Source organism: Ictalurus punctatus, chromosome 16 (genome assembly GCF_001660625.3).
Source record: "Ictalurus punctatus breed USDA103 chromosome 16, Coco_2.0, whole genome shotgun sequence".
Taxonomy (NCBI): Eukaryota; Metazoa; Chordata; class Actinopteri; order Siluriformes; family Ictaluridae; genus Ictalurus; species Ictalurus punctatus.
Window position 1 is genome coordinate 21,412,264 of NC_030431.2, and position 13,518 is coordinate 21,425,781.

Consider the following 13,518-nt stretch of genomic DNA (forward strand, 5'->3'; position numbering starts at 1 on the left):
CAAAGATATGATGAAAACTGAAAAAGAAGGTTAAGGTTTTAATTTTAACTTAATTTGTTAAGTCACATACAAAGACATTACTAGGATGTCTGGTTTTAAAAAAAAGTCTGAAATGTCACACCTATGACAGCATGAAACTCCGTCAGGTCACTCCTTCAGCATGAAACTCCTTCAGGTCATGTGACAGTCTGATCAATGTAATATCACTAATGCTATGAAATCTAAACAGATGTTAGGACATTTCATGGATAAATAGGAAAAAAAAATAAGGCTTGTCAGTATCCTGCAGCGTATCCTCCCTTTCGAGGGTCGGATTCAGCGTATAGACGGTTTTCCTCTCGCAGGATCGCTTGAACCACAGCACCTGTTGTTGTCAACATCTCAGTCAGGTGATTTTTCTTAATAAGTCCATCAATTACAGCCTGCACAGGGAGACAGAATTATCCAGACTGCATATAATATTTACATATAGTATACAAGAAAGGATTAGTTTATCAACACAATATAATGACCCGGTGACCACATACTTTTAGTCATACAGTGTTGCACTCATTTAATCACATTAGGATCTGACAGTGAGCAGTTATAGAAATTACTCTGTGGCAATAATAGAAATTACACTACCCAGTGTCTTTTTTTTTTCTCAAATGTTCATTCCCACTATTTAAATTTACAGACAAAGAAAATACAGTTCTGCATAAGTGCTAGTAAATAATGGCTGTTTACACTCACCACGTCAAAGTCTGACTCAAACAAAGTGAAGTTTGGACTGAGCTGATGATGAACTCTGGGATCAGAAATGGCTTTCTTCAGATCGTAGTTGAAGAACAGTGAATTTAAAATGACCTAAAACACAATTCTGTTACTTCACCACAAGTCAATATCAATGAACTGCGTAATTAATTGATTAATTAATACATTTCTTTTCTGCAGCATCTTTCATCCCTCACGACTTTCTTTCTTTCTTTCCTTAAAAACTTTAAAACAACTTACCTCAGAAACTGATGTTGTGATTTTTGTCCCTCCTGAGCCACCAACCACCAGTTTAACGTTATTATTTTTGTCAAACAGGATAGCAGGACACATAGACGACATGGGACGCTTTTCTAGAAATAGAAATTCATGTGCAACATCACAGAAAGTAAATTGTAACAGTTCTGTTTTTTTTTTTTGCTCCCTTTAGGTACACCGAAGTACTACGTACACTGCACACGTAACACATCGAAAGTAAGATATCATCAAATGTAAATCGTACAAGCTTGCCCATTGCTCCGAAAATCTTAAGAAGAAAGTTTACTAACGTGGTAGGATGAAGTTATTAGGTGAAGGTGGAACGCCGTATCCATTAATGATCAGAGGAGAACTGAAATCATCCATCTGATTATTCAACAACACGCCTGTAGATGAGGACATGACCTTGGAGCCAAAACTATGGCAACAGAAAAAAAGACATCATTATTACAAACACGTTTTTTTAGATACACTTTTTTTTCGAACATAAGGATAAGAACACAAATGTTCTATCTTGAAAGATAGTCTATCTAGCTAGATTGAAGGAGAGATAGATTTCTGACCACTTACTAATGATTAATGGTGCTGGTGGCAGCGACTGCACTTCCGTCTGCGTCCACTACAGAAATATGAGATGTTCCATGATTTTCCGGAAGAAAATATTCGGGCTCGTAATAACTCTCGTTATGTGTCGTGTTATCTGTGATTTTCTGCCGGATTGAATCCGCAAAGCTTTTAGATGTGATGTTCTGGATAAACTGGGGAAGAAATGACATAAAGCAATATATTAAACATAGGAATATAACAGTACATTTAACAGTATAGGTTCAGGAAAATCTGAGGCAGCTACACAGAACTCTTTCTATATACTTTTACTCTTGGTGCCACCTTCTGTTCATTATTTACAAGTTTCCAGGGTGTCTCTAGTTTTTAAGCAATAAAACTGTACCAACTATTGACTGTAAGAGAATTATATTCTCTTTATTGTAGTTAGACACACAAGGCATTTTCTGGTGTTGCTGTAGCTCTAAGACTAACTTACATCAGTGATGTTAAGAAATTTGGGGTCTCCCAGAACACTGCGTTTAGCATATGCAAATTTGAAAGCCTCCACTATACGATGATATGTGAGAATTTTCTTCTGAGTGCTGGAAACGCTGTCTGCTGTGAAGTTATAACCTGCAGAGGGGAAGAGATTGTGATAAACACAACCAAACACTGATCTAGAGGTGTGTATCGGGACTGGGATCCTGTTGAACCCAACTAAAAAGTATTTTCATGCAGATGCACATGGTCATACGTGTATGTTTACATTTTCACGCTTGTCCCTTGTGCACAGAGATTTCTCCAGATTCTCTGAATCTTTTGATGATATTATATACTGTAGATGATGAGATATTCATAGTAGTCGCCATTTTACATTGAGGAACATTATTCTGAAATTGTTCCACAAATTGTAGACGCGGTTTTTCACAGATTGGTCAACCTCTGCCCATCGTTACTTCTGAGAGACTCTGCCTCTCTAAGATGCTCTTTTTATCCCCGATCTGTTCCCAATTAACCTCCAGCTGTTTCTTTTCAGTAACACTTACGTTTCCATCCTTTTGTTGCCCCGTCCCAACTTTTTTGAGATGTGTTGCGTGCATCAAACTCAAAATGACCTTTTTTTTTTTTTCTTACAACGGTACATTTATTCAGTTTAAACATTTGATACGTTTTCTATGTTGTATTGTGAATAACATATGGGTTTATGAGATTTGCAAATCCTTGCATTCTGCTTTTATTTACATTTATTTACATTTTACACAGCGTCCCAACTTTTTTGGAATCGGGGTTGTAATACATCCGTGTATTTGACAGTCAGTAGAGCCTATGCGTTCAATTCGTTTGTGTTTGTTTTCATTATGAGTAAAAGTTAACATGTTTACGTTTAAATCAAGTGGTTGCTTTTGCCAGAGAGATGTGTTCTCACCGTTCAGTATGTTGAGGATGAGGGAGAGAATGGGGCCACTGGATGGAGCGTTTGGCACAAACATTGTAAATTCACCTATTGATACTTTCAAAGGATTTTCATCCAACAGTGCAGTGTAATTCATTAAATCTTCTAAAGTTATAATGCCATCTAAAACACACACACACACACATCAGACAAAATTTTTCTCTATTTATACATTTCAAAAAGCAAATGGGTGACAAATTAAAGGAAAAATCAGTGGCTTCCTGTGACAGATTTTTACAGAAAGAAACTCGCCTGCATTCCTAATGTCTCTGATGAGATTTTCTGCGATCGTTCCATTGTAAAAAGCATCTGCCCCTTTCTCTGCAATCTGCTGATACGTATCCGCCAGCTTCAGGAAGGTGATTGTGTCATTTTCCTTTAAGATATCTCCATTTTTACAGAACACGGAACTGAAACACAAAGCCCAGAACTGTAACGCAGAGCACAGAATAGTAATACTAAACACAGAACCGAGACACAAGATCAGAAAATAAAACAAATAGACAGAACTGAGCCCCAAGACAAAGAACTGAACACAGCACTGAAACAAGAAATGTAGAACTGAAGCAAAAGAATGAAATTGAAACTCGAAACACAAATGAAAACATGGAACTGTTACAGAAAACACACTAATGACAAACAAAAACTAAACTGAAACCAAAACAGTTCTATGGCTGCATTCGACTTGATTTTATTTTCAACCTCAAGCTAGAAAGTGTGTGTTTGGGGGGGACATGGACGCCTCCATATTCGTCTTTGTTAACAACAAGCTAGCAAGCTAACTGTCACGAGTGATATATATTTTCCTCCTCAAAAAAGTGAACAGTATAGTCAAAGAAATAGATTTAACAAGCAAATATGTCTGTATGTTGATTGATCTAAATCAAATATTTCCTACAGTGGTGCTTGAAAATTTGCTTATCCTTTTTGATATTTTCTATATTCCTGCATAAATATGACCTAAAACAACATCAGATTTTCACACAGGTCCTAAAACTAGACAAAGAGAATCCAATTAAACAAATGAGACAAAAATATTATACTTGTTCATTTATTTATTGAGGAAGATGATCCTATACTACATACCTGTGAGTGGTAAAAGTATGTGAACCTCTAGGATTAGCAGTTAATTTGAAGGTGAAGTTAGAATCAGGTGTTTTCAATCAATAGGATGACAGTGAGGTGTGAATGAGCGCCCTGTTTTATTTAAAGAACAAGTATCTATCAAAGTCTGATTTTCAAAGCACATGTTTGTGGAAGTGGATCATGGCATGAACATTTGAAGATTTCTGAAGACCTCAGAAAAAGAGTTGTTGTTGCTCATCAGGCTGGAAAAGGTTACAATATCATCTCTAAAGAGTTTGGACTCCACCAATCCACAGACAGATTGTGTACAAATGGAGGAAATTCACGACCATGTTTACCTTCCTGAGGAGTGGAGACCAACAAAGATCACTCCAAGAACAAGACGTGTAAAAGTCCATGCAGTCACCGATTAACCCAGGGTAGCTACTAAGCAACTAAAGGCCTCTCTCATATTGACTAATGTTAACGTTCATGAGTCTACCATCAAGAAAACACTGACAGCAATGGTGTGCATGCAAGTAGAAAGTCACTGCTCTCCAAAAAATCACATTGCTGCTCATCTGCAGTTTGCTAAAGATCATGTAGCCAGAATTCTATTGGGAAAATGTTTAGGGGACAGATGAGACCAAAATAGAACTTTTTGCTTTAAATCAGAAGTGTTAATTTTGGAGAAAGGTAAACACTGCCTTCCAGCATAAGGATCTTATTTCATCTGTGAAACATGGTGGTGGTAGTATCATGCCTTGGGCCTGTTTTGCTGCATCTGGGCCAGGACAACTTTCCATCATTGATGGATCAATGAATTCTGAATTATACCAGCGAATTGTAAAGTAAAATGTCACAAGGTGCACTATTACAATATGTTATGAACATGCGTGATGACTTTGATATGATGTGTCCTCTAGTTCTAAAAGAAACCGCAGTGACACTTGTGTAGATAGTTCTACAACTAAGTGGAGGACCACCAGACCACCTTGGTTACTTAGGTTGAGGAGAATGACTGGGGTGATCATGACATAGTGAGGTTATTTTTGGGCTATCCACATGGGGTAATGGTCAAGGAAATGTAAGGTCGTTGCCAAAGAAACAATCTCACAGAAATTTCTCGTAGTACTGAAGGATACCGCCCTGGTGGTTCTGCACAAAACCATGGATACATACTGTATGCGACCTTACAAACTGAAGTACAAATCACAGAACTGAAAGACAGAACACAGAACTGAGACACAAACCATGGAACTGAGACACAAAACACGGAACTGAGACACGAAACACGGAACTGAGACACAAACCACAAATCTGAGACACAAACCATAGAACGGAGACACAAACCACGGAACTGAGACACAAACCACAAAACTGAGACACAAACCACGCAACTGAGACACAAAACACGGAACTCAAACACAAACCACGGAACACACAAACCACGGAAGTGAGACACAAACCATGGAACTCACACACAAACCACGGAACTGAGACACAAACCACAGAACTCAGACACGAACCACGGAACTGAAACATGAACCACTGAACTGAGACACGAACCACAGAACTGAGACACGAAACACGGAACTGAGACACAAACCACAAATCTGAGACACAAACCATAGAACGGAGACACAAACCACAAAACTGAGACACAAACCACAAAACTGAGACACAAAACACGGAACTCAAACACAAACCACGGAACACACAAACCACGGAAGTGAGACACAAACCACAGAACTCAGACACGAACCACGGAACTGAAACACGAACCACTGAACTGAAACACGAACCACTGAACTGAGACACAAACCACGCAACTGAGACACAAAACATGGAACTCAAACACAAACCACGGAACACACAAACCACGGAAGTGAGACACAAACCACAGAACTCAGACACGAACCACGGAACTGAAACACGAACCACTGAACTGAGACACGAACCACGGAACTGAGACACGAAACACGGAACTGAGACACGTATGTAAACTGACAGACAGAGCACGGAATTCATTTTCAAGCATGAAACAGAGAACTGATGCACAGAAGACATGAAGCTGAAACAAAAATCTAAATTGATCTATCTGGTGAAGATCAGTAGATATTCACCATAAAGCTTCGTCCGTGAGGATAGCATTTCTGCTACTGTTAATGGCTCCAGCGAGAGCTTTACCAACAGGAAATCCGTTCTTTGCGAGTTCGATGCTTGGCGTGAACAGTTCTTTCCAGGCCAGCTTGCCATGACGCTGATGAGCCAGCTCATATCCTCGAATTTCTCCAGGAACAGCGATGGAAAGGCCGCCTGAAAACAAAGCAACTTTAACAGAAACCTTTCAAAATATTCACGTTAAGAATCTTATTACATCTATTATTATTATTATTATTATTATTATTATTATTATTATTATTATTATTATTATTCCCATAGTACACAATTCCAACCCCCCCTTCTATTAAACTTGTGACACGGCCTGTCTGTAGTTTGGATCGCCTCCCTGATCCTGAAGACTGGATCCTGGACTGTGTAACTAGTTTATGAGTACCTTTCCGAGAAAGATCAGTGCTGTTCCCGAACATATCCCGAGAGGAGTTAAAGGGTGCTCTTTCACGCGAGTTAATTGTTTCCACTTGTCCTATTAAAAAGAAAAATCAGAAAGTCTTTGTTAAAAAGTTCAATATAATAAAGGATGATATATGTGTGGAATATGTTTGGAAATCTGGGAAAACTCATGAAATGTTGCTGTGGCTGATGTCGGGAAAATTGAAAAACGATGAAAAACCCAGTTTCTGGCAAAAATGACTGTTTCTGCCAATATCATACTTTATATACTTTTTTACATACTTTTTATACTTTAAATAAACGTACATGTATGTTACATGGAAGTGTTTTTATGTAGGTTATTCTCTACACTTTACCTCTGGCTGCATGAAGAGTTCATGTGGTGTAAGAAGCCAGTTTAACAAACTCAGCAGTACATGCAATCATTAGACTTAAAACTGTGCTAGCTAATGGTGAGTTCCTTGTGATCTGAGAATTGTTGGATAGTTACGTGTCATAGTGTAATAGATATTTAAGTCTAATCAATTTGTGATCTGATGCTGATTATCTGCCTTTTCTTATGTTTACATCTCTTCTGCTCGTCATTCGTTCTCCAGGCTCTTAATCCTTGTCGTTTATTCACTCTCCAGCACATTCAAATGTGACTCTTACATAGATAAGTCTGGCACATATCCATATTCACATACGTAGCAAAATCCGTGGAGGTGTTTCGATATTACGGCTGCCCTTACTGTGTTATGCATTTTGTAGATTTGTATTTGTAGTTCAATTCCAACTTTCTAACTATCTGACAGACATGTTATCGCTCACTCTAGGGATGGTTTAGTGTGAGTGTGTTGTGTAAGAGCATGGTTCAGAGGAGAGGGGGATTGTTTATTCTGTGTGTGTGTGTGTGTGTGTGTGTGTGTGTGTGTGTGTGTGTAAGTGTGTGTGTGTGTGTGTGTGTGTACTTGTGTGAGCATTGTAGATGGTGAGGAACAGGCCTCCTCCGATCCCCATACTGTGAGCATTCATCAAACCTACACACAACAGGGCAGCGATTGCTGCATCTACAGCAGAACCACCCTTTTTGAGAATGTCTCTGAAACACAGAAACACACACACACACACACACACACACACACACACATACACACTGCTGTTTGCTTCACTGCTCATTTCATCTAATACACACCATATAGGCGCTACACTACCCACTTCCAGGGTTGAGGGTTTGAGTCCTGCTGCAGCCCTGTGTGTGCAGAGTTTGCATGTTCTCCCTAAGACATGTATTGTAGGCTGATTGGCATCTCCAAAAGTGTCCGTAATGTGTGAATGTGTGCGTGATTGTGCCCCGCGATGGATTGGCACCCTGTCCAATGTGTCCCCCCCTGCCTTATGCCCCATGCCCCCTGGGATAGGCTCCAGGTTCCCCGTGACCCAGTGAGGATAAGCGGTACAGAAAATGGATGGATGGATGGATGGAAACACCACATTGTTACATGTTGTATGCTCAGTTACTGATCGTAGCTCAGCTATTAATATTAATAAGCAGATATTATTGAGGAAATAGAAATTGACTTTTTTTTTTCCACTGGAGTTGGTCAGCATTGAAGAAGTACTGACAACACTCAAGACACTGTCAGAAAAGCATGTGATGATGGAAGTAAGTACAATATCAGGGTCATTGTGTTGTCCAGCAGTGCAGACCACTGGATATTTCTGGATGTGATAAAAGTCGAGGAACACTGCTTTGTTTGATACACTCATACCAGCATCACATACACTACAGTGTCTCCGCTGTGCTGAGAATGATCAACAACACGAATAATATCTGGTTCTAAAGTTGCCCCTTTCTACTGATGGATGGAGTAGAAGCAGATTGTTAAACACTGATGGGCTACAGTCAGAAATGACACACCTACAGTATAGTGATCTATAGCAACGGTCCCCAACCACCGAGTCACGACCCGCAAGAATGAAAAACTCTCTAGGCTATATGCGATGCCACTGTATTATTTATTGTGTGTTTCCCCTTTAAGAGCCACTATCCAAATTTACATAGGCGCTATTTCAGAAAACACTGGTCCGTGCTATAAAAAAGGTTACACACCCCTGGTCGATGGGATATGTCTACCTGATAAACTCGCAAAAAACTTGAACATGCATTGCGTGAGTATCAGTTGGACAATCTGCTTCCTACTACACATTCCTCCACTTTCACAGTCTTGTGACATAATGGACAAGAAAGTATCGCAGACAGTAACTTCACAGGACTTGTTATTATATAATGTGCATGTGTTTAGCTCTCACCTGCCAACTTCGGAGCACGGCCCGGCGTCTGCTGCTACAGCGGCATGTGCGTACGTTTTCTCAGTGACGACAGATGAAACTTTACCCTTATATCCAAAAAACACACCTAAAAACGTCCCGACTGCAGCAATTAGCAGCACCGTCAAACCCACCACCACCGACTTCCGCACCATCCTGATGCAAAACACCACAAGATCAATGTCCTGGTAGTTTGAAAAGTCTGTTTAAATCTTGTTGTTGTTGTTTTTTTATTATTACACAGATCACCTTCACAGACTCCTACCACTGACTTAAAATTTGTTAAAAGAACATTTCTTACCTTGAACTGAGCGTGCCAGTGTCTCTTAGCGTACTGACTCTTACTAGCACTGATGCAATAACCCCACTTGTGAAATTAAACTTTAACTTGAGACTAGAGAGTGAATAACTGGTTTATGCTGCTTTTTATTACAGCTACAGGTTGCTGCAACACCCAGGTGAGGAAGTACATATGGCTAAGGTGTTTGACCTTTGAACCCTTACACCTTTCAAACATCACAAAGCTAACCTGGATTAAATGTTTAATCAGTTCGAGCCGCATTTTCTGCAGCCACGGTGAAAGATTAACTGTACTGCACTGACTGTTAGAAATACTGAGTGAAGTATAACTAATACAACCAAAATTGCCCATGATTCAGTCTCTATAAGGAGATGTGTGAATAAAACACATCATTCACAATCGATGTGAATTTAAACAATGATACTTATACTATGTTTTATAATTGCATTTACTGCTTGCTTCTTTTGCCTATAATAGGTTTATACACAGTATTAGTATTATTATTTTTTTAAACGAACACCCAAAATCTATTATCATTGTGTCATTTCTCTATTTTCTTAATTGGTCTAATACATATTTCTAGCTCTAGAGCTTGCGCACTGTCTCTCACTAAAGTCAGTGCTGCTCGCTTTCAAAGGGAACTCAACGTTGCGGGAGTTTAACGCTGTGGGAACCCGACTTTTTGTGCTTTTCTGTTATCGACAAAGTGAAAGTGCGTAAAAAAAGATTGCGATATTTGCTGTCTCCATCTAATTGGCCTTTTACTGATAAAATCCTGTGCGGGATGACGTCATCCTTCAAAAAAAACTAATCGTCGCATAAGTTTTGGTGTATCGCAAAAGAAATCTGCGCTTGAGCCGTTTCCATACGTAATTTTGTGTATATCGCAAATTGTGTACCTTTTGCGTCCCGCATGTCCTCCAATCTTTGTCAAATGGAGAAAGTATTGAGACAATTAAATGAAATTGAACCGCTTACTTTCATTTTAATTTCACAAATGATTGCAGTCGTACAAAATATCGGAAAACAACGTAAAAGAAAGGTGAGGGCGTGAATACTTATTGGTTAAGCAAGCAAGTCTGGGACATATCAGTAATGCTGATATGCTTCATGCTGCAACATGGGAAAAAAAGAATCACTAGATGGTGAGAACTTTCTGGAGGCAATGTATACAATTAGATCTGTGCAGCAGGCATTTTTCTTCAGTATTTCTTCAGTATTGACCTGTTCCTGAGTCAAACACCGCATTCTGAATCACTAGTTCACTGAATCACTAATCACACAACGTTTTGTTCCCTTCCCAGGGAACAGGGTTACCAGATGTTTCGGTTCTGAGTTTTATGGCAAGCATGTTCTCTTTGTTTCTTTTAACATTCTTTTAGGTTAAAAAAGTTTATATGCAACTCTGAAGTCTTAGCCAAAGCGAACAAGTAAGGAATGATACAACAAACCAAAAAGAGTGCAGGAGAGGAGGCTGTGAAGAAACATGACGCAGCAGGAGAATCTGTCATTAATCATTAATGGTCATAGGCTCAAAATCTTGTTCCAAAAGCGCTCCGATTTTGTCACATGCCTTCTAGTAAACTCCAGGTGTGCCTCTATGCTAGACTTTCTCAGAAGTGGTTTCCTTCTGGTCGCTCTCCCATGGAGGCCAGATCTGTGAAGAGCTGATGATATTGCTGATGACTGCACAGGTTTTCCTGTTTCAGGTAATGAGCACTATAACTCCTTGTCGTAGCTGGCTTCTTGGACACTTCTCTGACAATTGCCCTTCTTGCCCATACGCTCAATTTGGATGGACGTCCTGATCTTGGTAGTGTCTGGGCTTTGCCGTGTTTTGCTATAATGGATTTCACAATCTTTTTTTAACCTTCTCCAGCTTTTTTTCTTCCTATCAACTACCACAAAGTTTCACAAGCAGGTCATGACAGCAGGACTGATGTGATCTGCTGTTTTAGCTGTGAGGTCGCCACAGTCAGGGATATTTTTATCCTGTAACCATAGAATTGGACAAGGTGGATTTGAAATCAGCACAGGTGTACCTTGTTTAACATATTTCATGTGTGTGCTCATGAAAATTAAATAGTCCTAATTTAAATAAAGGGGGGGAGGGGGGTGAATACTTATCGGTTAGGCAAGTCATATTTAAGTAATTAATTAAGTAGTAACTTTAAAAGGAGCAGAAAAAAATATATCATATTTTAATATAGTATACTTCCACATGCCAAAGTGTACTTGGGCAAGACACTGAACCCCAAGTTGCTCCCGATGGCACACTAGCGCCTTGCATGGCAGCTCTGCTACCATTGGTGTGTGAGTGTGTGTGTGTGAGAATGAATAACAGTGTAAATCGCTTTGTAGAATCGCTAAGGTTAAAAAGTACGATTTAAGTGCAGATTATTTACCATTTACTTCTCAACAGATTTGCACAAAAAAGTCAAATCAGAGTTTGAATTTGTGCATCTTCTGAATGACATAAATAATAATAAGTCTAAATATTATAAAAGAAGTGTACTGGTGTGTGTAAAAGTCATGGTATGTACAAAGAGGAGATGTGAAAGATTCAAGTAGTACCATATTTTCCAGACTATAACTCATGTGTGGTAAAGAAGAGACATGATTGGCCGTATATATATATATATATATATATATATATATATATATATATATATATATATATATATATATATATATATATATATATATAACGATAACTATAAAATGCTAAATGAAAAGTAAATGAAAATACATTGTGCATGTTTAATATCAAAACATTACATAACTCATAATCAGCTCTTTTATTATCAGGTCTACAGCCGGGTGATGATATTTAAAAGTATAACTGCAATAAAGATAATTATTATAACCTTTTATGATCAGGATTATGGTCAGCTGTATTACCCTACAATAGCAGTGTCATCTAAAACATGCTATTGCTCATTACATTAATACTTTTTTATTAGAATTCATTAATTCATTGAGCATTTATAAAGGTGACCTATGTATGTGTTCATATGAATCCGAACCCTTTAGGAGTGTAATATACTGTATACGTTACATGTAGACAAATTTACACAAACTGCAAATAGTCGTGATTTTGTCCATATGTAACTTTGAAGAATAAGTATGTTTAGTTTTCTGAGTGATCTGATGATCACACTGTGAGAAACAGCGATCTAGGTCTTAACACCGCTGACGTGCACCGTATGGTGGTCAATAGGAAAGAAGCACAGTGAGAAATGTGTGTAAGTGTACGTGTGATTAAGTGTATGCAAATGATTGATTCTGAATGCTTCCACTCTCATGGCTTTTTCATATTTTCCCATAAATTTTCTTGCACAGCTCTGACTTGTAACCTTGAGGAGGGGATTTCTGGACATTCAAAATGACTAAATCAACAAACCATTAATCCAAAAAACCCTTACTTTTGGGAATTGAGAAATCATTACAGTATATCCAGTTCCTCAGTTATTTGGGGATTGCTCCAGGTTAATTTATTTGTATAGCGCTTTTTACAATAGACATTGTCTCAAAGCAGGTGACAATAGACATTGTCTCTTAATGCACTGTGCCTTTTACCCTGGACAGTTTTCAGATTCTTGGACAGTTTATCTCTCTTGGGTCTATTAGCTCTACCATTTGATGATTTTTTTTCCCTTTAATGGTAAATGGTCTGCACTTATAAAGCGCTTTTTTCCAAAGCACTTTAGACTATGTCTCATTCACCAATTCACTCACACACACACGGTAGGAGAGCTGCCATGCAAGGCGCTAGCTTGCCATCGAGAGCAACTTGGGGTTCAGTGTCTTGCCCAAGGACACTTCAGCATGTAGAGTCATGCGGGCCGGGAATCGAACCGCAAACCCTACGATTAGTGGACAACTTGCTCTACCACCTGTGCTACATCCGCCCCTTTAATACATTCCTTTACATATTATCAATAACGCTGTTATTGTTGTTGTTGTGATTGTTGAGTTAAAGAAAGGTGAGGGAATGACTATTTTTAGCTTTCATAATATGAGTGATAACAGGAGCTCACTTCTTTCACACATGGTCCAGAAAATAAATTCTAACTATAAACGGACTAAAAAAGTCATTTTTTGATAAATAAAAAAATTGATAGCCTTAAAAATTCATGTTACAGCATTGTCCCCTACTTGAGCAAACGTGTTTGACGTGTAACTACAAAAGCACATCTACAGTAGCACCACTGAACAGTAAGGGCATACACAGTCTGACCAGAATCCCAAAGCA

The 13,518-nt window shown here is 38.7% G+C and overlaps 1 protein-coding gene across 2 annotated transcripts; it reads right to left on the bottom strand.

Moving 5' to 3' along the window:
- Positions 1-25: 25 nt before the first annotated feature.
- ggt1b (gamma-glutamyltransferase 1b) lies at positions 26-9,428 on the bottom strand. 2 transcript variants are annotated; one of them, XM_017489715.2, is made up of 13 exons: positions 9,264-9,428; positions 8,945-9,118; positions 7,603-7,733; positions 6,636-6,725; positions 6,202-6,394; positions 3,263-3,420; positions 2,984-3,133; positions 2,054-2,190; positions 1,582-1,769; positions 1,302-1,429; positions 994-1,106; positions 733-846; positions 26-422 (listed from the first exon to the last, which is right to left on the bottom strand). In XM_017489715.2, the coding sequence occupies exons 2-13, from the start codon at positions 9,115-9,117 to the stop codon at positions 276-278; spliced, it is 1,722 nt and encodes a 573-aa protein (XP_017345204.1). In that variant the 5' UTR covers position 9,118; positions 9,264-9,428; the 3' UTR covers positions 26-275. The 2 variants fall into 2 exon arrangements, with proteins under 2 accessions (XP_017345204.1, XP_053542829.1); XM_053686854.1 differs by lacking the exon at positions 2,984-3,133.
- Positions 9,429-13,518: the final 4,090 nt, after the last annotated feature.